Source organism: Anguilla anguilla, chromosome 7, assembly GCF_013347855.1.
Source record: "Anguilla anguilla isolate fAngAng1 chromosome 7, fAngAng1.pri, whole genome shotgun sequence".
In the NCBI taxonomy this organism is placed as follows: domain Eukaryota; kingdom Metazoa; phylum Chordata; class Actinopteri; order Anguilliformes; family Anguillidae; genus Anguilla; species Anguilla anguilla.
This window is the reverse complement of record NC_049207.1, coordinates 44,982,438-45,008,152: the sequence shown is the minus strand read 5'-3', so window position 1 is coordinate 45,008,152 and position 25,715 is coordinate 44,982,438. Positions and strand designations below refer to the sequence as shown.

At 44.7% G+C, this 25,715-nt stretch overlaps 1 protein-coding gene across 7 annotated transcripts in view; it reads right to left on the bottom strand.

Annotated features, from left to right (window-relative positions):
* The window catches only part of rapgef2 (Rap guanine nucleotide exchange factor (GEF) 2), a 91,837-nt gene that overhangs the window by 54,016 nt on the left and 12,106 nt on the right, over window positions 1-25,715 (bottom strand). For all 7 annotated transcript variants that reach the window (XM_035426280.1, XM_035426276.1, XM_035426278.1 and 4 more), the window contains exons 2-4: window positions 13,383-13,453; window positions 10,946-11,002; window positions 3,549-3,632 (exon numbers count right to left, since the gene is read on the bottom strand). In XM_035426280.1, the coding sequence (XP_035282171.1) occupies window positions 3,549-3,632; window positions 10,946-11,002; window positions 13,383-13,453 (212 nt within the window). The remainder of the gene's footprint in view (window positions 1-3,548; window positions 3,633-10,945; window positions 11,003-13,382; window positions 13,454-25,715) is intronic.

Here is a 25,715-nt window from a genome sequence, read left to right as displayed (position 1 = left end):
TTAATTCGCCTGTGTGAAATCAATTGAGGGTCCTGTCAGAACTAGGCAAGTTGCCGGAACAGGTCGGTACTGAATGGTAATAACCGAGGGTTTAGGAAAATTCTATTTCAAGCCAGTCAATGAACGCGATTTGTATTCACTTCCTGAACTGCCCGAAATGGAACGGAAGCCAGCCTTGGAAATAATATGCTAATTTCCCCAACGAGAGGCCAGTCCATCTAGCTTTAGCAGCGTTTAGTTTACAGCGAAGACTCGACGCTTGAGAGCCAGAGTTAATGAAAAACTAAAAAACTGATTTTTCATCAGCGGAGAAAGCACGACAACAGCTAGCTCCCGCATTTAACGGACATCAAAGCACATCAAGCTCATTAAGGGGCTTCGGATGAACGCGAAACCTTGACACAATTGCGCTAAGTGCTTAGCAGGGAAAAGCGGGCTGCGTTTGAAATTGCGATGTGCTCACTCGAACGTATTATAAACATTTTTCATGCCGCCGTTAAACTGGATGCTCCTCTTCATGAATACCTACGAGTGGCCTTTGAAGCTTTTGATCCATGTGAAACTATTCTAAATAATTTATCAGGAAAAGACTGAAAGGGGAAAAGAAAACATTTGCATTTCAAGGGAAACTTCACAGTGCTATTTCTGTGCAGACAACTGTTATTTTGCTTCATGTGTTACGGCAAGCATTTTAATAGTACAAGGGGCTTGTCTGTTCCGAACACTTAAATTACAAAGCCGGTCATCCTTCTCACACGAAGCAACCTTGGTTTTTGCTGGTTTACAATTAGCTGAAGGCTATCAAGCGGTGGTACTGAAACATGGGATGCCATTGACCTTGTTTGGGACTGCAGTAATCCACACTTGCGAGCTCCGCGTACTCTTACTGCGGTCTCCGAAGTTCCAAGTGTCAGAAACGATTTCTCGGCCACCATTCAAAAGCTGCCCCAAGTTCCCGTCTAGCCCACAACAGCAAATTTAATGAGGGTCTCACTACATGAAAGAACACTTACTTTAATGTAACGGACATCGATGACATACGCTGGTGACACCACATCAGTGCGATGACAGATTTCACTGCTAAACACATGGTGCTTTGCTGTTGATTTGTAGTAATGAACAGTGTCCCATTCTTGATTGGATCTTGACCAGATAGAAACAATTATCAGTGATATGTTCTAATACTATACTATTTCTGTGTCACAATTTATTGGATCAGAAATAGGGGGGGGGGGGGGGGGGACTTGAACCCACCACCTGTCATTACCAGATGACAATGTAAAACAAGTGTGCTGACGTGAACCGTCTGTACAACAGGTTGAATGGAACAACTGACTGACATCTCTCTAAACGTCAGTGTTCCTCTGCGGCTGGCTGCCCCTTCCCTCAGTGTCCAAAACAACAGCCCTTTTCCATTTGCTCACCCTTTAATGACCGCATGACCTGTCAATCAAGATAAGGACACAACAGTCATCACCTGCCAGCTTCAACTGGTTTCTACAGACAAGTCCTGAAGTATCTTTTCAGACTGTACCTGAATTCCCCCTAGTCTAATTTGCGTTAAATGTGTACATTTGGACCAACACTGAAATACCTCACCAGTGCGTTTGAGCAAACTGATAAGCTATTGGTTTGACAGCATTCCTGACAGTATTATTAACTGTAAGGCATTGCTGAGCAAATTTGCTTTGGTTATTGGGAATAACGGAATGTTCTTTGAATTGAGCGCTGACTGCCCTTTGCACTGAATTTTAATCCACTTTAATCCAATGCTCTGTGTTGCCTCAAACTATTTAATGTACTCTAGTTGTTAGCTAGCCAAACTAGGGGATAGGCTGTTTGTGTACTTTGTGTTTTGCACCTCGCAACTATATTTACCGATGCAAACAATTTTTCCACATAACAGTCTCTGCCAAATTAATACGGATAATCAATCAAACAATTGTCAACAGTTTCAAATGTCTGCATATTTATTTACTAGAAGAAGACGTTGGTCAAATCAGAGAGACGGCACACAAATCTTTTTTTTTTACACTGAGACCATCGTACGAAAGGGCACAATGATTCACGTCTTGCTTAGTGATTAAAATCAGTTCCCTAATGATAATGATGTGCAGATGCTAATGTAATCGACAGCAGGTAACTGAATCTGAACCCTCGACTACCGTTACATTATTTATCACCGCAATCCAGGTTTGTATCCTTTCATTAGGCCCTGGCATCTAATACAGGACGGCTATAGAACACCTGCTTTCGTATAACACGTATCAGTCATGTACATAACATTATCATATTCACAGAGTTTAATTGACCGGATAACGTATCCTCACCACTCCATTTACATAATCCCCGGTTATTTTTGCAGGCGGACGACAGAAGGGCAAAAGCTGCGCGTTCATCGAGGAAAATAATGGAAAGGATGCACTTGTGAATGAATGGGCTGCTCTTATAACGGTTAATGCGCGGCACCGCCACAGCAGACATTTCGCAGCTAAGAGCTCGCCGTGAACCAGCTAAGATGGAGAGGCAGGGATTTGAGTGAAACTGTTAAACTGGGGGAAGGATCAAACGGCTCAGATTTAAAGAGCCAGAGACCAGGGGGGAACCTCTTCACAATACGAGCCAGGGAATTGCAGGAGATTCAGGAGAGTGGTTGGAAGATGCTATCTCTGACAGCGCAGCGTCACCAGCACAGACCCAGGGAATTGGTTATACGGTTGGCGCAGAGGGAACGCTGCCCCCTACTGACCACTCAACAACACTTGCAAAAACAACTTGGGAAGTCTATTAAATCTTCCATCTACATACCATGCCAACCAAACACAGCCCCACTTAGCTTCAGCAACTAGGCAGGGGACAATCACAAAATCGCACAAACATTACACCCAGAGTTTTCGTGTTGATCTTTCAATACATCGTACAGCCCAGAGACATTAAATCACATCACAAAATGATTGACTCTCATTTGAATTATGGCTATACACAGCCATAAATAAACTGGTAAACAGCAAACACTGACTAATCTAGCTGTGAAAACGCCCATGAATATCTACTTATAGCATGGAATGCTCTGAGCATAAGAAACACTGTCAAAGCTCCTTGCATTCAAGTGAAACCACAGAGCGGCACCAGCCTACTCCATTCTGTAATTTAAGACATTAGAGACAGACCCACAGAGACAGAGATCTGCCCTGCGTGACAGGGATGGCTTCAACCTACAATCTACAGTAAACTTGGATTTGTCAGGCCAAGTGAGGATTTGATGAATGTAACTGCAATGAGTCGGTGGCATTTAAGGGAAAACAGTCTTAGAGGGCATGGATTTCTGCATGCTGAAGGACAACATCAAAGCACAGAGACTGAGACAGCAGAAATTTCTGGGAAGTTTTGGGAGCCAGTTTGTGTACAGTACCATTGAACCAGGATGTTCATCAATACCGTTGATGCCTTGTGTTGTTTTGGAGAAATGCCCAATGCCAGATTCTGCTTACTTTCAGTTAACAGATAAAATGCTTCAGACTTCAAGTCAGCAAGTGCTGTGGACCTACCTGCTTCTGGGAAGAAACATGGACTCTTTGATGAACACTGAGCCAGACAGGAGGATATACCAGCAGGACCCAACGTCATCAGGGCTGGGAAGACAGACAGGAGAAAAGGCATTAAAAAACCATAACCACACATGTATACATGCATACGCACGCACAAACACACATGCACAGAAACACACACACACACACACACAAACACAACCAGACATATACACACAGAGACCAAACCATACTCTCACACATTAAGACTACAAAAGACTGAAAAAAAAGACCCATAGAAAGTCATAACTCATAACATTCAACCAAAGGACTGTGCACTTCACAGTCAAGTGAGTGAATGATCTAGCCATCAACTGTACCTTTCTAGAATTCACCAGCAGTAAAATACCTTAAAAGCAGCTCTGAATTGATGCACACATAATACAGCCTTGTGATGAATTATGTGTGTTTTATTCAGTGGCTCATACTTGTAAATGTAGGCTACTTGGAAAGCCCTTTTTCATCTCAAGGTTTCAGTATTTGTGCCATATATCCATTGTATGTCTTGTGTGGAAATGGTAAGACTGATTTACGATACATGAATGGGAGAATTTACACACAAGTCAGCATTAACAGTCGCCCCCCCACCCCCACCCCCACCAATACACACACACACACACATCACCACAAGGGAGCTTGAGTAACATACAGCAAGAATACACTGTGTACTAGCCAACCTCCTATCTCAGAGAGCCAGATTACCCAGAATCCTTCACCGACAGCCCCTCCCCCCTCCGTCTCCCTCACAGTGATGCTAACGAACAGCTCCGCACTCCCAACAATTCTCTCCCTCTCTGCTCGGCGCTGGAAGAGCGACGCCTCTGCTCGACACTTCTCACTCCCCGTCTCCGCCGGAGGTGGCGCGAGTGAAATATTAAACGCGCGGCCTCGTCGCGATAGGTAAAGGGAGCAGAAAAAAACGGCGAGCGCCCGTCCAGCCTGACTGAACTGGGTCATCTGCTTTCAGACAAACCTTCTGAAATGTTTATCAGGCGCACGCGGCGGCGTGAACACCCCCTGGGAGATTTTTAGCGCCGCTAGAGACGGCCGGCCCGCAGAGGGGGGGAGGGGAGGGGATCCACGGCAACGAGGAACAAATGCATATTTCATAAATGTTTCCATTAGGACTTTGCTACGTACGAAACTAAAAAGGGCTGACAGGACACATCACGTTTTGCTCATCAGGTGCATTTATAATTAGCTTCTAAAAAAGCTCTTTGTCTGTTCTTTTTTTAGCTCAAAATTTTTATTGAGCTTTAAAAAAAAAAGAAAAAAAAAAACACACAAACAAGCTGTTTTTGATAACTGATCAAAAAATGTATTGTTTGGAAAGACACCAAGCATGGTCCTATTGCTGCCTTACTGTTTGCTTTCACAGTCTGAAACCCGACACCCAAGATATTTCCCTTGGTATTGAAAAATATACACTATTTTTGAAACAAACTGCTTTATTGATTACATTGTGACAAAGCCCCTTCTTGATACACGCATTTTCGCCCTTCCAGCCAGTACTACGTTAAAGAGAAGGCTGGGTACTTCAACTGGGTTTTGGGCCTTTTCCAAGATCAAATGACTATTATTAAAGCCGAGCCTGTTCCCATCCCAGTAGATTAAACCCCACTTTGGAATCAGATCCGTGAGACGCTGGTGAGGTCATCTTTCCAACAGCTGGTAACGCTGTTAACTTCAATTAGATCATGACAACATAAGACTTATCATGCACTAGACAAGATCACACTAATGGAAGTCCATTTAAAACCATTTTTGAGTTGATATTGCTAGTTGGTACCCTTGGAAGGTCCATTTAAAAACCAATACTCCTGAATTACATCATACGGGGCAAAGATACCTTCAGTGTTTGGCCTAGATTATGTGGATCAGGTGCCTTTGTCGAATAAATTTAATAATACAGAACATCTAAATCCAGTGTCACAGGGAATTTCCTTTTCCATTAACAACACACTGCAGTTAGAGAGGTGGAACGCAAATGGTCTTGACATATCAGCCGAGGCAGTCTGAAAAAAATGTAACTAGCAAGTGAAAAATGCAATATAAAACCGCCAGTCCAAATGAGCTATCAGGCATCCATCTTGTTTTGTCACCCATTGGAATACAAGCACTGATCTGACCATGTCACAGAGGTAAGTTCTGGAGCTGTATTCATAAAGTGTCTCAGAGAGGCACTGCTGGCCCAGGATCAGATTTCCCATCCCAACAGCTTATTCGTATCCATTATGAGCAAAAAACACAAACTGATCCTAGATCAGCACTCGTATTCTGAGACGAGCTTGAGCACAGGATCTGTCTATACTGGCTTGGAAGGGATGGAGACTACTGTAAAGCAGTGCGTTGTGTGTGTGTGTGTGTGTATGTGCATGTGCGTATCTGTGTGTATGTTTGTGTGTGTGTGCATCCACGCGTGTCCGTGTGTGCTCATGCGTGCATGCACGCTTGGTTGTGTGTGTGTGTGTGTGTGTCCGTGAGTTCGGCTGTGTGCATGCATGCTTGCTGTTCGTGCATGTGTGTGTGTGTGTGCATGCGTGTATGTGTTTGTGTGTAAATCGGATTCCACGGAGGCTGCAGTAACACCGAACACCCATGAGCTCATGCAGTAAATGCCAAACGCGCAGTGGCAGCGGCGGGGAGAGAGCGCACGGAGGCCGGGGGTAAAAGGACACGCCGTCCCACATCTTTCAGCTCCAGCGTCCCACAGCAATGAATCTGCCTTTCCATTCAGGAGGCGGGCTTAGAGTCTGATCCCTGCTTTCAGTCAGTGAGCCCCCAGATTCCCCCCATCCCCCAATCAGATCTGTTCCATGCAGTCGAGAGCTCATCACACATACAAAAGGAAGAAACCAGTGGGAATACGCTTAACTTTCACACTCTTCAATGGCGCAGACGCATACGACGCCGTGCGATGCATTAGAACAATACCTGCAGAACTGCGCCGCACGTTATTTGCTTCTGTTCTGAAAGCTTACCTTCACCCAGGAGTCCTTTCGTGGCATATTGAGAGGTGCTAAAAAACACCCCCACACCTCCACAGACACACACACACAGACATACACCTAAAGTAGAAGTACCAGTGCTAACTGGGACATGTGACTTGCAGGTAGAGCCAGATAAGTTAATCTTCCTTCATTATTATTCAGCAGAGTCTGCTTGAAATGTGCTTTACTATTCCAAGTCAACATTCAAGATGACAGCTTTATACTTTAAGCAGCTTAAAGAGAAGGATACGAGAAAATTAAATAAATAATGGAAAAATAACAGAATGCTAGTTTGAGAATCTCTCTTCCACCATGCAGGTTGGGCGGAACACAGAAAGAAACCTAAACACAGAGGTAGCGAATCACAGAGAACAACCTGAACGCAGATGTAGCTGATTTTCAGAGGAGCTGAACACACAGATAGAAGCCTGAACACAGAAGAGCTAAACACTCACAGAAAGCTCAACACAGAGGAGCTGAACACACAGATGGATGCCTGAACACAGAAGAGCTAAACACTCATAGAAAGCTCAACACAGGGGAGCTGAACACACAGATGGATGCCTGAACACAGAGAAGCAGAACACACAGAGAAAGCTCAATGAAGAGGAGCTGAACACACAAATAGAGGCCTGAACACAGAGAGTTTAACACACACACAGAAAGCTGAACGCAGAGAATCTGAATGCAGGGCAGTGTATGTAAAGCCCTAAATGGTCCTCTCTTATAGCCCTGGCACAGAGGGTGTTTGTGTGGAGAACCAAACAGTCACCACCACCGCAAACTGAGCAAACATAAAGGCATTGGATTAAGTGTCCATTTGTGGAATAAGAAATGTTGCAGTTGAGGGAAAGCGTTGACAGGGTGTAAAAAGGTAAGTCTGGCGCCTTCGCGGACGCCGCGGGTCCAAATAAAGATGGCACACACACCGGCGCACCGCGCGGAGCGTGTGCTAGCCCAGCGCCGGGCCGGCGCTCAATGCCCGCGATTGTGTGCGGCGGCATGAATGCCGGCGTGTGTGGAGCGAACTGAGCGCGCTTGTGCGACCGCCCAGAACCGCGGCGACAGGGACCCTCGCTAGCCGAGCGCCGCGCCAACAGAGCGGGCTTGTGTGGAAGACGCGCACGCTAACTAGCAGCGTCTTCGAGGGCTTTAAACAGCGCTGTTGGTGGAAAGGGGGGGGGCGGTGGGTTTAGAACCTTCTGGAAGGGGGGTCGAGGGAACTCATTTGCAATCTTGCTAGAAGTGCCCCCTGTCTGTGTGTCTGAGGGGCTCTCTGTGCTGAACTCCCCCCGCCTCAACCCCCCACCCCCCCACCCCCCGCCCCCCATGCCTTATTCAGTGCGGAGAGAGAGGGCGGGAGCGAGAAAACGCTAGCGCTGCTGCCGCCATTTTGCCCTGGAGCTAGCAGCGGGGTTTCCGGGCCTCCTCCCGAAAAAAAAGCCAATCAGAGCTGAAGCGTCGGTACGGGAGGGGTGGGGAGAACCGGGGCTGCACTGCCACATCTAATAAGACACCTCTTTAAACTGGGGAGGGAGACCCTGGGGGAGAGAGCGAATTGCTTAGCACGCATTCAGGCAAAGCGCCCGCTAATCTGCATTCCTTTTGTTTAATCTCTCTCAACAACGTGGTACCGGGGAAAGTTTGTTTGCCCAGCGTGGACCCAAGTCTTAGGCACTACAGAGCTCATTATATTTTCTTTACACAAAGGCACAGAAATACTGAAGAAACAAGCAGGAGTCTTCTACAGGCCTCCAAGGGGTTCATTTGAGCCCCCCCCCCACCCCACCCCCCACCCCACACACAAAAAAACATTTGTGTTAATTATGCTCTCTTCCCTTGGTAAGTTCATTTTAGGCAACTCATTAATCATCTGAAATTTTTACTACGCAGTCATCATTAGCTCAGTCTTAAAAACATGTTTTTGTTGTTTGAATATAAACTGAGCTGCTCTTTATATGAAGGCACATCATTAACAGATATGAGCTCCTTTAATGTAACATCCGTGTTTATATTTATGAAATTGTTTTATTTACGTGTCAAATTAATTTTGGTAGCTACTGTGCATCTGTTTTTGTTTTTTTGTTTTTCTACAAGAGATAATATAGGAATAGCTACACAATCACAGGGCCAGTTGTCAATATCTAAAGTAGCCATAAGGCTTTAAAAACAAAGCCCAGGAATGCCTTGGTTGGCTGCACTAAGCCCAAGCCAAGTTACTGAAAAAAGAGAGGGGAAAAAAGAGGAGAAATATGTATGCAAACCCTCATGTTTATCAGGTTCATTGCATTATCACATTTATTCTTTTCACTTGGTACTATGTTAATGTAGCATTAACCTGGGTGACTTAACACACCTTATTCTTTTCCTGACTGGGGTGTGCCACATTCTGCAGACTCTACCCCCCACCCAGAAAAACACTGAATCTTGGCAGCTTTTGCTCTAGATTAAAACCTAAATTAAATAGTGTCAGTCTTCATTTCTGCACATTTTACAGCGTTTTCATGGCCACCGTAGATCCGCGTGGCTTTTTTGTGTAAAAGCGTAGCATGACATTGATGTGACCGTCCGTCTGGGTGAGAGGCGTGTCCCGCCACAGCAGTGGTTTGGGGTGGGGGGGGGTGTGGGGTGGGGGGTGGGGGGGGTCTGGCGGGCCCGTCTGGCCCATAGCGGGATGTCACAGAACGAACAATAGCCGCCTGTGCCGACAAGGTGATCAAACGCTTACAATGGAAAACGGCAATTCATCTCAAGGACATGTTGAGATAGTCACTCCATGGACAAAGGGAAAGTCAATAAAATATCTAACAGTCAGGTTCACTTGTAAAACTCTTACGTATTAAAAAGCTCTGCACTAAAAAGATCGGTTTTCTTGGAATGTGTAGGATATTTGCCATGTGCTGTACCTCACATAAGAACACAGCAGTGTGCCACATACAATCCCAAACTGCTTCATAATGTCCAATTAATCCAGTTATCTAAACTCGATATAACTTGAATAATTATAATCGCCGCTTTCTACACACATGTGGGCAGGGATTCAGATGAGAGAGACTAGTGGGGTCCACAAATCAAACTGGACTTAGCAGAGACTTTCTATTCCACAAGATCAGATCAGTAAAATGTGATGCGAATATTCATTTTGAAACCTGCATGTATACACAACTCCTTGAAAGTGGACATAATGTAGTTCTCTGAGGGAAATATTAGTACACAGGATTTTGTTGGTATGCACACACATTCCACAGAGTCCACAGAGCTCACTAATAGAAATGAAGTGCCATTATGAAATTATGAATCATTTTTATATAACCGATCAAGTGTCTGTGAATGGGAGCTTTGTGTTACATGATGCCACGTGTTTTGGTCTGCTCTTCCTCTCTTCATTAACTTCTGCTGAACTGATTAACCATCAGTGACTCATCAAACATACCAGGGAGTTTAGGATAACAAAATCTAAATTTATGAAGCTGTTGCAAACACATATCTTCCTGATGGCCCAGTTGTAATTTTCTGTTGTGAGAAAATCAGACAGGATCGTACTTAATAAACATAATTCAATAAACATAATAAATCGGGATGGCATATCCTCAACCGGTGCATACCTGCATAGAACAGGCGAAGAATGCATTGTTTTTGCCGTAACGATTAGTTTGTAATTTTTTCTTTTATTTAAAAAACGAATAAATAATAGGCCTCACAATATTAATTTCCACTGGATGGTTTTGTATTATTCTTATCAGCCACAAGGCCTCACATCTAATGTAGCATTCCAGAGCCAAGCGGACTTTGATGACATCATCCAAATTCAGAGATGCTGCCTCAGTGCTCTGATCTATAAATGATATGGATGGATCTCCTCAGGGCGTTGGCCAGCTCACAGCCCGTCGCGTTACTGTAAGGATCGGCTCTGTGCGAGTTCTATGCGGGCTTTGTCTCTGGGTGAAAGGGGCTGCTTTGCGGATGTGGCAGTTTGTGGGGCTTCATGGTTAATTAAGGAGCCCGGCCTGTCACTCAAGGTTTCAGATCTAAATCACATCTGAGACACAGCTGCTTTATCTTTGAGCATGGCACAACCTGACTTGCTTCAGAAAAATATAGTGTTCTATAAATAGAAGGTATGTTGGGGGAAAAAAGTAAAAGTAAGCCATGTTAGTTGCTAGATAAGGGATATTAGATGAAGGCATCAAACCAAGCAAGCAAAGTAGCTGAATAAATAATAAGACTACGGGCTCGGTTCAATTCATGAAAGGAGACAGGAATAATGACTTCAGCTGGTTTCAAGATGAGAAACAACACACAGAATAGATTACTTTCTCCACTCTGGAGTCCTCCTGTAATGAAGCGGTAGACAGAGAAGGGACTTACTAGTACAGCACCTCGTTGGCCTCGTGTCTCTCATAACGCACGGTTTCACACATCAACCTGCGAAGACAACGGCACAGAAACAACGCTGAAGAGCACTCATCCCCACTGAGGCACAATTAATGAGTCTGTGTGAATGAGTGAACACTGTTCTAAGTGAATGAGTGAATGCTGTCGTGTGTGAGCGAATGCTGTCATATGTGAACTAGTGAATGCTGCCGGATGAGTGAATGCTGTTATATGTGAATGAGTGAATGCTGTTATATGTGAATGAGTGAATGAATGCAGTCATATGTGAATGAATGAATCCTGTCGTATGTGAATGAGTGAATCCTGTCATATGTGAATGAGTGAATGCTGTCGGATGTGAGAGTGAATGCTGTCATATGTGAAGTGAGTGAATGCTGTCGTATGTGAACTAGTGAATGCTGCCGGATGAGTGAATGCTGTTATATGTGAATGAGTGAATGAATGCAGTCATATGTGAATGAATGAATCCTGTCGTATGTGAATGAGTGAATGCTGTCGTATGTGAATGAGTGAATGCTGTCGCATGTGAATGAGTGAATGCCACCGTATGTGAATGAGTGAATTAATAGGGTCTTGTGTAGCTTTCCCTTCAAGCTCAGGTTCTGTAGATGACTACCACAGGCCTGAATGCAACATTCCAAGCCTAAGATCTGCATAGGCCAACATAGATTCCAGTCCTACTTTACAAAACTATTTTAAAAGACTGTTATCTCATAAACTACCATTTGTTTCCTGTTTGCTATCATGCTACAGGAATATCAGAATGGGTCTTGAAATTAATACTGGACTTTCTGGTCAAAAAGTCAACATGTCCAATCACATCCACATTCCTGTCCTCCCCTACCAGGCCCCTCCCTCCTGTAATCACTTCATTCCACATGCAGTTGAGGGGTGCAATAGGGGCAAAGGGCTTAATATGTTTCATTGCTCACTAATGCAAAACAAGAGAACAGACGAAAGTTCAACACTATAGATCACCACTAAAAATACACACTGTACGGGATGAAATGAAACCCTTTATAATACTCTGCTAGCTTAACTCAGGTTGTGTGTGTGTGTGCGCGCACGTATGCGTGTGTGCTATATGAGTCCATTCCCGCACACCTCGCAGTAGAGCCAAGTGATCAGAGGGGCCTCCGAAAGGTCAGGCTCAGGAATGTTCCGGACCTTTGAGGTCATGTGATCCCATGCGTTCCTGAACTCTTAATCCACATGTGTAAGCATGCGGCATGCTGGGAACTCACTCCAGGATAAACAGTTTGCAAAGCCCGGGCTGGTCATGTGACTACCTTAGGGACGGCTGGTGAAGCAGAGGGTCAATGTGCAGCCCCCCAGAGAGATCCCCCCCCCCCACCCCCACCCATTGCATAACAATGGTGTTGCTCAATATCAATTTAGCGTTAATGAACTTAAATGGTCAGCAATAGGCTTGCTTCATTTGGGGAAAAAATTTAGAATGTTTAGCCTACTTCACAATTGCAGAGTCCTGCAGACAGGTATTCAGTACACCTGTTTTAATGTGTGAAATGTAGACTTGATTTCTTCTGGTATATATAGTTCTGCATTTGGCCAGCAGCCAATGAGAAGCCTGGATGTGCATGGTATTATCCATTAGCCATTTTACTGCCTGCCATTAATTTTAACTTGCATACATAATCATTTTTTTTCTTCTGCTTAATACAACATTGAGTTTGGCAGTCATGGAGCTTAACAAAAAAAAAAGTGTTAATTAATTTTCCTGGGAAAGTGAAATGCAAATCGCAAAATGACAAGTCTGAATTGAGTTCTCTGTCTAGTTCAGTATGGAAAGCGGTTTGCATTTGTGGTTCATTTTCAGCTGAGCCTTCACTTTATAACTTATGAAATAGATTCTTTATGGAACTGTGAACAATGCTTAATGAAGAAGATAATACGAATCAGATTCCTAGCACAGACGCAATTCATGCTAAACTGAAAGAAGATTATGACTACGGCAATGCCTTCTCTTACAGAAGGGTATGGCCTGCGTGTTGTACACTACAGATCGACTAATTTGTCTCATGTTATGTATGCAATGCAGTCGACACCCCAAAGAATGTTCAAGATGTCCCTCGGGTAATATCATTCAGAGTGAGAGCCACGGTAAGAAGCTAACCATTAAGTCCCAATTCGCATGTTTAGATTATGTGATAATATTATTACAGCTGTGATTATATTTGTGTCTGCTTTTGAACGTTATTTAATGCTGAGCCCTACTGCCATAGAAGAGTAAGTGAAGAGTACTGGGCGGCAGTGTAGTATAATGGGTAGAGACCTGGTCTTATAACTGAAAGGTCACAGGTTTGATTCCTGGGTAGTCACTCTGGATAAGAGAGCCTGCTAAATGCCTGTAATGTAATGTAATGTAATGAACCCCCAGACTGGATCTTACCTTAGCTGGTGCTCTCTTAGATTGGACAGGGCCTCCATTCCATGGAGATAGGAGTACACGATTTCCAGATCCTGTAACGACAAATCCATTTTCAGCATGAGGCAAGGGGCTAAACCTTTCAAATTTGCAGAAGCAGTGGGATATGTCACTTCTACAATGTAATATAATTCTGTTCTGTTAACTATACACACTAAGACTGACACTTTGAGAATATGCACCAAAGTGACAAACTAGTTTATGCGCTGAATGAATATGCACCACCTAAGCTGTACAAGCAGAGAAACAAAGACTTGAGCAATTTCATGCATTCCACTTGTATTTATTCTGAACAAACACAGGAAGAAAGTGAAAAAAGCTGAGGGGCTATTGTGTGTGTGTGTGTGTGTGTGTGTGTGTGTGTGTGTACCCAAGTTTCTGTGCTGTTGTGTGAGTGTGTGTGTGCATGTGTGTGTGCGAGCGCATGTGCCGTGGTGTAGGTATGAGCACAAGGGTGTGTGTGTGTTTGTGTGTGTATGCGTTTGTGTGTGAGCATGAGTGCTTATTTGTCTGTGTGTTACATGCATTTATGTACATATGCGTTTATGAGCACGTGCCTTTTTGTGCACTTGTGTGTGTGTGTATGTGTGTGAGCCTATGTGTGTGTGTGTGTGTGTGTGTGTGTGTGTGTGTATGTGTGTGCACATGCGTGTGGGTGAGTAAGAGTGCATATTCATGTATGTGTGAGCATATGCGTTTGTGTGCATGCGTATGATGCGCGTGCGTGTTCATGCGCGTTCGTGTGCGCGGGCGCGTTTGTGCGCTTTGCAGCGGCGGCAGGGTCATGTGACCCGGCTGCCCACATGCCGGGAATAAGAGCGGTTCTGTTCTCGCACAGAGCGGCACCTCAGCCCCTCTCTACCTCCGCCGAACAGCGCCGCACGCGGCCCGGCTCGAACCCGAACACAGCATTCTCCACATAGCCGCATTCTGCCGCACCACAGCCTACGCATCGACTCCCCACAGAACACTGCACCGCATTATGGCACGCGCACAAATATCAACATTTTATATCACAACGGCTAAGAGGCAGAACGAACAGGAAGACAAATTATCAACCCACTGTGACCGTCATTAACACAAGAATGAACAACAGAGCTGAACGCCTTCTTTCATTCTATTTTTAATATTTTTATTATTTCTATTTGCTTTTCTATTTTATTCATTTACTATTAACACGGCGTTTTATTATTGTTTTCTTTAGTGTTATATTGTACAGGACTTTGAATGGCATTCTCATGTATGAAAAGTGCTTTATAAATAAAGCTTGCTTTCATTATTTTATAAAGTTTCCCTTCTAGATGGAGGTTTTGATTCTGGTCTATGCACTTACGTACATAATACACCATTCTACTCACTTAAATTTGCATGATATAAAGAAAGAAAATGCACATAGAGAGTGTAACATTGGCCACACTGAGATGGAGGTGCGCTGTGTCAGCTAAGGGTAAGTACCTGGATGTGCACCGCAATCACACATGACCTGCAGACACATTCTAGGGATACTGAAGCAAACTCATCAGCTCATTGGCAACATTATACTGTGTGATGCATGCATTACTGTCTTAATCATTTAAGCATGCAGCCAGGCAAAGTTATTATCGATCTTATACAGAGGTCTCCCTCAAGAGCATCGTGGCAATGTTAACACAGGGTTCTGCATTTTTTATGCTGATTTTAAAAAGCCAAAATGCAGAAAAAAAAAAGAAAAAAAAACTTTATTCTATTACCGCAGATATTCTGAGGTCAGTTTTTAAGATTAAAATGGGCGATGACCCAGACTTGAACCACAACAAAATAATTACTTGGTTTCTTAGAGCCAATAATATTTTGGTGCCTGGGCATTTGTATAGTTTTTTTTTTTTCATCATAATATTCACACAGCCACTGGTAGCATTGCAAAATTCAAATAGTAAACCCTTACCATGAAAAAAAAATGGTTTTGATCAAAAAGCCAAAACATATTTATATCTTATTTCATCCCCCTTCTGTTGCAAGTGTCATAATGAAATTATGAATGACATGCATTTGTGTTACTGAGTTGCCATACAGTATATAGAAAAAATAGAATTTTATCAGAACACAAGTGAATTAGTGTAAAACGCAGATTTTGAAATGTCCAACATTCCAAAGACGCAGAATTCCATGAGCTGGCGCAACCACTGTAACATGAGCGACAGAATAGAGCAGCTTTTAGGAACAGCACATACTGTGCTATCCTCACTGTGCTGTGTGATCAGCAGCAGCATCACCACTGATCTCATGAACACCGATAGTGCCTCTAGATTCAGTATTAATAAAAAGGGTAGATCTGTTGAGCAAACTGTAGTACTCAGTGTTCTGGTTTTGATCACCTCATTAGCTCGAACATCCGTGTCTCAGTTGATGCCTGTATGTTGATGCCTGCAGCTGGTCTGTACTGATGTCTGCCATGTGACTTTAGACAACTGATTGGTCCATGCTGCCCCCTGGTGCTGGCACAGAGTATTCCCAGTCTTTGACAAAAACTATAAGACAGCTGTAAGATTTTAGTTTATAGCGGACGGGCATATAACAGAGGAATAATGGCAAAACCCTACAGAAGCAACCATGGTTGGCATCACAGGAGAAATGCAATGGGACAGGATATCCTTAACTCCTACACTAGTGAGGATTCCAAAACAACATTTTCTAGAGGAGAAAAAGAAAGGGGAAAAATGACTAGCTAGACTTTCAATAATGAAAGCATACACTGTGCTGTTTAGAAGCGTAGTGGCAATTTCTCTGACAGAAAAGCCAGTGCCAATTTCATGTCATGACAAATCTAAAAAGAAGAGTTCCTGAGTATTACCAGGGTCTGCGTAACGAAACAGTGTGTGCTGTACAGGTGTGAACCAGCCTTCCATCCTCAGAAAGTCACATTAATCATAAAATTGTGGTTTTTATGGTTCCTTGTCTGCAGATCCCGATGTAGCCGAAATACAGAAATGTCTGTTACAACGACTAACCACTAGGTGTCAGGCTGGTCTCCTTTTTCCCATTTCCAACGGAATGGAAAAAGTAGGTTTTTGCAGCCACTGTTTGAACCACAGCCATAACTGGGCCAAACGTTACATAAACCGCAAATATTCCTTTTTTGGGTGATTATGCAATCTTTACAGACGCTGAGCATGGAAAGAATGTGAGGAACCTCATTTTTTTTTATCTCACACCTCCTGCAACACCAGCCTTTCCTCTTCTGTGGGACTGTGCCTCGTTCTGATTACACTGGACGTCCAGTCAACAGGATGCCAGCACAAACCAAGGGAAAACAATGGCTGCATTTACAACAATGCCTAATTTGTTATCTGCAAACAGGCAATTCACAAAAAAAAAACAAATGAATCAGAAAACAAACAAACAAATGAACGCACTGGCCACATTATCGTGTCATCACACTCACATAAGACACAAATGACTGAAACGGGGAGTCAAATGTGTTTTCTAAGAGAAAGCAGGGAAAATGTTAAATCAGAAGCTTCATTTTAACATGGTAAAGAAAGTACACCCTATTGGATCCCCTATAGCAAAAGAGTGGAACTAGCAGAGTACCAGCAGTGCTGGTAACCACCATCTTGTGACCACTGCGAAAACATTGTCGATGCACCGCGAAGTGATTGGTATGGACGCCCCATGTCACTTTGGGGAGAGCGAGCAGTCTGAAATATTACCTGTTAACCAGAGAATCGTAACCAGATTCGCGTTAAAAGAGCGGTAAATTAAACACCGCTCCACTCCTTCTTCCCCTCCAGAGAGCATTACACTTGCCCGCTGTGCGGTTGTGACTGGAGATTGTAAGAGCTGCAGCTGTGTCATGCGGAGCGCTGGCTGCCAGGTGCTTATCTTTACCTCACACTACATTAGCCCCCCGCTGAACTGCGCGACCGACGATTCGTCTGACCTGCTTCCGCGGTGCGCGCACTGTGCGTACCTGGATATCCGAAGCTCATTCAATTCACCATCCGAACGGTGTTAAATCACAGCGACTGCATTAACGGGACAGGCCAGAGCAACAGCCCAGGGCGACGGTCACAGGTGGCTCTAGCCTACCCGCCGCACATGCGAAGGAGAAAATATGACAAGTCGCCCCCCACCCCCCCCCCCCGCTTTCGCATGCACGCGCTATTAAAAGCGCGCATTATTAGAACCAACGGAACCGAAATGATAAAATTGGAGCCCTGCAGCCGAGAGGCAGATGTCTAACGTCACGCGTCACCAGTTTCATAGGGAAACATCCGTAACGTCGGAGTACCGCCGAGCGCTGCGCGGGCGTCGCCGGCGCGTCTGAAAACGTAGCTCGGTCGGAGGCCGCGAACTACGGCTACACTTTCCTCACCGAGAGCAATCCCGCACCCGCGAAACGGTCGGGGGGGATTTTCGAGGAGCCCTGGCCGTTTCGCGCACCTGGCCGCCGTTCAAAGACGAGCTGGAACAAAAGCCTCGTTGAGCGGAAGCCTTCTAGCTCTAAACCGGGCAGGTGAATTCCTGCGGCGCTCTCCTGCGGGGACCGGGCGATAGACGGTACGAGAGAGCCTTCGGCCTGGTAGCCGCAGCCCGTTCTGCCCCTTTCCAGCTCGGTTCTTTTTTTACGTTCGGTGGCCAAGAGACACTTGGGAAAAAAAGACAGCGTTGGCTCCTGCCCCTTACTTCTGTTCTTTTCTGAGCAGCTGATGCGTGAGTCTATAAACACGGCCCATTGACCGTGCGCGCATGATGTATTTGCGATCTGTGACAATAGCAGCCACAGGAGGACCGGCTGCAAGCTTATAGTAGTGTGCACTGAACAGCGTGTAGAATGAGCGTGTCAAAGGGCACGAGAATGCCTTTTGAAGTCTCTAGGTGGTGAAATTGCTTTTATAATTGCTGTATATATACACAAGTGCAATCCCCACACACACCTAACTTTGAGCATGACAGGAATGAGTGTGCCTTTGATGAGAGTGTCCAAGGTTGCCGTGCTAAGGTTGCCTTGGAGCGCTGCCTGTACGCTGAGGTGGTTCGGCGGCCATTGCTCATTCCCTGTCCCCGTACCGACGCTGTCTCTCTGGGTCAGCTCCCCTGGCTCAGCTGATGAGACACTGCAAACACAGCAACTGCCCTCAAACCGCAAAGCTCTGGAACACAGTACTGCACCAGTAGACAGTACCACACCAGTACAGACAGTATTGGACCGCTACAGACCGTATTGCACCAGTACAGACAGTACTATGCCAGAACAGACAGAACCACAACAGTACAGATAGTATTGCTCCAATAGAGACAGTTCCACACCAGTATAGATAGTATTGCACTGGTTCAGACAATACTGCACCAGTACATACAGTATTGCACCAGTACAGACAGTACCACACCAGTATAGAGAGTAGCACACCAGTACAGACAATACCACAGCAGGACAGACACAGTACTGCACCACGACAGACCTGTACCTGTTTCAGGGTCATTCTGGATTTCTGTGTACCACATTAAATCTAAATGCACTACATCTTTTTCCTTAACCTTAAGTAACCATGGTTTAAGCCATGGTCTTGTGTTTATTTTCGTTAACACTGAATTATGTGGATGTGTTGCAGCTTTAGCCAAGCTTGTCATTCCAGAACAGAATACTGGACCCGGTATCCTATTAACATCAACCGGAAGATCATTAAAATTGGATTAACAGGATCAGAAACTATGTTCTTACCCTGCAAAGGGGGCACAGGGTTTGTTTTTCATTCTAGATCAGAGAAAGCTTTGAATACCGCAAATAGGCCTAGCTAAACTTTCCATTCCAGGGTGGGAATCCGCACATGACCTATATAGGCACAATTGCTCCTTTGTTCCAATGCTATTCCTTTTTTTATTTTTTATTTGCACCGTTGGATGGTTTACTGTACGTCATAAGTGTCCCACAATTATCCCATTCTCAGTTAAAAGCAGGCTCGGCAGGTAGGTCTGGGGTCAACACTGAATCTAAATGGATGAGTGCATTTCCTCCAGTATTTTTAAGTTAAGCTTAATTAATTAATTTCCCTCTCGGAAAGCGGACTCTGCCTGCATAAACTAGCGCTCCTGCAAAGCGCTAAGGGCGCCGCTTCACGTCACATACGGCCATCGGCCGGGTCCCAGATGATGCTGCAGTGATAACATCTCTGTGGCAGATGCGAACAGACCACCGAGTTGCGCCGCTCTCCATCTGTGCCGTGACGTGACTCACCGCGGTCTGTAAACGCAGGTGACGGGGCTGCGAGGCGATGATGCCGGCGAGTGCAAGGTGGAACGTAAACCGATTGAGACAGTTACGAAAGGCTGCCCGTCACACTTCGGTGAATGTGCGGGCAACGGGAGCGGGTTAAGCTTGCGGCGACGCAGCAAGTTCTGTGGCACATAGAAGTACCGCCATGTGATCGACCCCACGTCATCGCAAAGAAAACAGCTCGGCTTAGCCAGAGCACATAATGTTCGCAAACTTCCACAGTGCGTGACGATGAACTACACGAGATTCAAGATTTCTCACAGAAAGGGCATGCGAGCCTGTTTGCTTCCATATAAGAGCGCGTGTAAACGGCTATGCGGGTACGCACGCAGACGCAATGCTCAGCTACCTGCAGACAGGTCATTTTTACCCTGGTAATTTTTTACCCAGTGCCCAGTCAGACGCAAAAGGAAGAGCCTTTACACATGAAATGCAGGGGAAGCTCGGCGTGAATAGCATCACAGCACGAGCAGACTTACCAGGCATAGAGTAAAGCACTGCATTTTTTGAAGGCATCCTATTAAAAATCAATGTTTGCTTTGAAATGGAGTTAATGGATTAAGCTGCTGTGTGCGTCAGAGGCTCCAACAGGCACACAAACTTGTTGGAAATTCATTAAGGTTTTACCAATCAGCAGCCTACACTTACAGTACTATTCGATGAGCATCTTTTGCTTTATATGACAACCAGGTATATAACATGTTGATTTATACCTGCGTGACACATGCTAAGATATATTGGAATGACTTCCGTAATAAAACATTGAAAAATACAGTTCATATCTTGGTGATCTTACATTTGATTGGCATACATATTTGGTCTTCTTTTGACACTTGGTCTTTGTGCAAGTCATAAATAATCAATTTCTCATAAGCAGCAATCAGCGTTCGGATCATCCACGAAAACAAAACTAGGAGCGTCGGCTGACTGATGACAACTTCTCTGACAATGTAAGATCTGCTCATAAGAACAGAATCAGGAATTCCTTGAGCGTAAATCAGCTGTGACACATCATTGACATTTACCGGCTAAAATACATGCTCTGCATTTTTAAATTCAAATAATGCTAAATCAGACTAAATACATCGAAACCCAACGGCTTAGCGCATTCAAATGAATGGAGGAAGTGTAAAATAATAGGCTATACATAACATACAAACACCACAGGTTTGGGGATGAAATACTACTTGTTTATGGTGAGTGTAAATTCATAAGGAAATCATACACAATAAATATTTAATGTGTTCTGTACTAATATAAAATGCGCGGGAAGAAAGCTTTTAGGGTTTCAGGCATTTGTTTATTTTGCATTCAGGGCTGAGGTTGCACAATGTATAAAATGGAAAATCTATTGTTTTGGGCTTTGTGTCTCTCTTTGTCCCTGGCCATCCAACATTAATTCTGAAGAGCAACTTTGAGGGAAGGGCACATGAAATTGTTCCCACAGTCATAAAGCAGAAGCCCATGTAATTATTCTGTCTGTGTGCGTGTGTGTGGGAAGGGGAGGGGGGGGTGAGGCGTAAGGGGATGGCGCTGCTATATTGGACCGCGAGTAGCAGGAACACGCCGTTTCAGGAACGGGAGGGGTCCCTCTCAGGAGGGGGGGGGGGGGGGGGGGGGGGGCTGTTTCTCCTGAACCTAATCCAATTTTCCCATTTTTCCCTGAGCAGCTGAGCTCCTTTACTCCGCCCAGTTTCTGGCCTCGCTGAAGGGAGGCGCTTCCTTCCTGTGCCCCTGCGCTTTTTTTCGACAACCGCTAATTTCTCTCAGCGGTGGCGTCGTGACGCCCCGGCGGTGGCGGGAGGTTGGGGGGAGTGGGGGGGGGGGGGGTGCAGCGGGCCGCTGCAGTGCCAGGGACCGCCCGCGTTCGGCGGGAACCAAACCCGGTCGGCCCTGTCCCCCTTCCCCTCTGCTCCAAGGGGCCCCCCGAAGCACCGCGGTACAGAGTTTGGGTTTGGAATAAGAAACGTGAGGGATGTTTTTACCTCCGGGCTCAGAACAGCATGTCTGCGCCTGCCTGTGCGTGTATCGAACGGGAACGGCCCTACCAGTGTCGCTCAAAGGGGCGAGGGCGTGCGGTCGCCAGCTGCGCGGTCGCCGGCGGTGCTCGTTCACGAGGCGGTCACACTCTCAGCGCCGCGGGAGACCGCTCTGCCCGGCGAAACTTGGCAGTGAGGAGGAGGATGCTCCAGCAGCGGATGATGAACGGGGGGGGGGTAGTGAAGGAGGAAGGGGGCTCAGAGAATCACAGTGCGAAACGCGCGAAGCCGGGGTTGGTGAGAGAGCGCGAGGGAAGGCGCAGCAGGCGAGACTGCCCACTCGCTGATTACGAGCGCAGCTGGCCCGTTTGTTCTGCTGAAGCAAACACATTTTGTCTGTTTTTTCAAAACTGGTTTCCTTTCGGTGGGAACACAGAGCAACATAAACACAGGCCTGCTCTTTGTCCCCTGGGCCGCCATCCTCTAGACCAGGGGCTGCCCAACCCTGTTCCTGGAGATCTCCCGTCCTGTAGGCTTTCACTACACCGCACACCTCATTCAACAACAAGGGAAATCTTTTCTGCATACAATGCATACAATGACATTCTTGAGAATCGTGCACATCCAACTTTGTGGCAACAGTTTTGGGAAAGGCCCTTTCCTGTTTCACCATGACAATGTCCAAATGCACAAACCAAGGTCTACAAACAAATAGTTTGCTGAGTTCAGTGGGGAAGAATAAGACTGGCCTCTATGGAGCCCTGACCTCTACCCAACTGAAGAACTTTTGGATGAATCTGAATGCCGACGGCGAGCCAAGCCATATGCCCAATATCGGTGCCCAACCTCACTAATGCTCTTGTGGCTGAATGGAAGTGAATCCCGGCAGCCATGTTCCAAAATCTACTGAAAAGCCCTCCCAGAGTGGAGGCTGTTAGAGGGGGGTCCAACTCTATATTAATGCCCATGGTTTTGAAATAAGATGTTCAACAAGTGCATATGGATGTGATGTTCAAGTGTCCACATACTTGGAAATCTGTAGCCTACTAATGTACACACACTGCTAATTTCAGTCACCACCATTACATTACAGGCATTTAGCAGACGCTCTTATCCAGAGCAACATACAACAAGTGCATGTATGTACCACCAACATGTATGTACACTATACTAAATACAAACGGCTGCCCAAAACAAAAACAGTAAAGTCCAACCATATTGCGAGAACTAAATTATCATTCCACCATGCAAAGCACCATTAGCCGATATACACATGATTTAATCTACCCCTTACCATTATAAAATTATGTATTCAAATTGTTTTCGCCTCAAGACCACACGTAGCAATAAATTGACATTAGAAATGTTTAGCTAGTGAAGTTCAGTCACAAGATTTATGAAGCTCAACTTCCAAGTTCAAGTCTATGCTCATCTAACTTTTATTGGGAGAGAGAAAAATCAGGTCAGTAAACTCATCAAAATGTGTGCAGATCAATACTATGTTCAATGTAAGTGGGTCGGCTTTTTTCGAAGGCAGCTCCGCCTGACTGGAAAGCATCAAACACACATAGCCCATGCTGTGAACAGAAGGAGCTAAAACTTTGGTTTGAGGGAAAAGCTTCCCATGCCACTGGAGAGCGCAAGACAGAATCGGGAAAATAGCAGCTGTTTATCTCTAGCTGAGTCCACACATTTAAGCTAAACACAGTCACCTACCCAACAAAGGAGTCCTGCAATTGCCCTGGAAATCAGCCAGCTTTTGTTTTACCTTGTAAAATATTTACAAATGCAGTCGGCTTCTCTATCTGCAGGTAGTCTTAACAACAAATGAGTCACCATTCGGCCCTTATGTCTAAAAGGTAGCCTAATATGTTCAGTTGGACATTGTTTTCATCTGAAGCCATAACCAGCTGTCATAAGCACACACACTCCTGCACATACATCTACAGTGAATTGGAAAGTCTCATAGAAGTCTTTCTCTACAAATCCTTCAACTCCACCTGAGTTGCTGGTCAGTCAAATCTTTTGATTACCTATAGCCTACATCACCTATCCATTTGAAGTATGGATGTTAGGTTCATCGAACCAAATGCTTCAGCCACAGGTGCCTTTCTTTGCAGAAAGCAGAATTTTTCAGGACGAGGAGTATAAATTTCTGAGGGGTATTCACTTTAACAGCAAAGAAAGAGGCAGTGTATGCGAGAGGGGAGCGAGACTTGACTGCTGGGCTCTGTGCTTTGCGCCTGACCTGTCAGTTGAAATAAACGGGGAGGCTCTCTTCAGCTCTTTGCCAATTTAACGCATGGGATTCCTGCAAAAGAGGAACAGTTCTCACGCTGAAAACGCTCAAAACGAGCCTCTGCCAGAGTTTCAGGTGAATGTCAAGACAATAAGAAAAATCATCCTGCAGAACGCTGTGCAGACTTTTTAAATTAGAGCCCAACCGATATTGGATTTTTGAAGCCGACATGATATCAATTTCAGAGGGAAGGCAGCTGGTATAGTGAATTTTTGGACTGTAGGAAATGAAAATATAACTTTTGGGGGAGACTGTGCAGCAATTTTGCACTATGATGATGCAAAGGTGTTCATAAGTCTTTTTTCTTCAACAAATAACTTGTTAATTGAAAAATAATCTGTTATTAAAATGATGTCAACGGCTCTTACATTGAATATCGTGACCCCAAGTAAACATCAGTGTGTTGAACGTCAATCAGTTACTGGCTATCAATACTGAGAGTCAATCAGCGACACAATATAGCCTAAAACAAGAAGCATACCAGATTGAACACACCCAACACCAACTGCCCCTGACCACCACATGCAACCAAACAATTCCACTTACAGCCCCTAACCAGTCAAGACACCAGTCTACTCAATAGATGATGACTGCAACACAGCTCTTAATATGCTCCTTCAGATGCAATAAGAAACCTGAAGCAAGAAATCTGAAGAAGGATCAGTAAGCAGCCTTGTGCATACTTCAACACAGAGGTCTAAATGTCGCAAAGATGGGCTCAAATTGTCTAAAAGTATAGAATTTAATTAGTTCAATTAGTTTATGTGTGGCGTGATAAGTATGCTGTAAACAAGCACTCTTCATGTATGAATATGAGGGAACTCATCATGGTAAATGGATTAGCCAATCAGTTTAATGTAGCCTACTAGGTTATATGTGCAAAAGCACACACTTAAAAGTTAAGTGGTGAGGTGGTCACTCGTGGAGATGACTACTAGAAAATTATGTTAAACATAGAGAAAGAGCCTTGCTTCAAATGCAAAGCCTGTGGGACAGTTTCAGTTCCATACCTCAGGTGTCTTGGGTGAGCATTCCAAAGTATTGATACATTGAACTTTTTTTTTTTTTTTTTTTTACATTAACATGCCAATAAAAATACAGAAGAGACTGAAGGAAATTAAACATTTAATTCTGGATATCAGAACATGAACTAAGCCTAGAGCAGCCAAGCATCCACATAAAACCTATGAATACCTAAAAATAATCAAATGATCACGCACAGGATCCAATGGACATTCAGCAGACGTCCACTTAAAAGGAGCAAGACTGAATGCAGGGCTTTGTCATAAAGCCCCCTGATACAAATCAACATCACCACGCATCAGCAGCTCAGCCCGAAGCCGTTAAGAATCTCCAGAATCAGCGTTAGTGTTTGCATTCCACGCACGGACGCGGTGTCATTCCTGTCCTGCATGCCCGCACTTTCCCAAAGGGCATGACCCCACTCCAAGCGTGTGCGTAATATATCTGTCTTCTCGAAGACTTCGACTTTAGCATCAGGAAATCTGACCAATCAGGCCGAAAGATCATAGGCCTAATTTGCATGATTATTTTTTACATGAGCCTAACCCAAAAAAAGAGTTGAAAGATTAAATTTAACCAGCTGGAAAAATAATATTTCTTAACTCTGTTATAAAGATTTGTCATAAACACCCTACTGTATCATAAATATGAATCTTTTAAATTTATTGTAAATATCAATCTGGAAAGTCCAGATTATATTATTTTAACAAAAAAAGCGTGGGAATACTGTATTTTACCAGAAA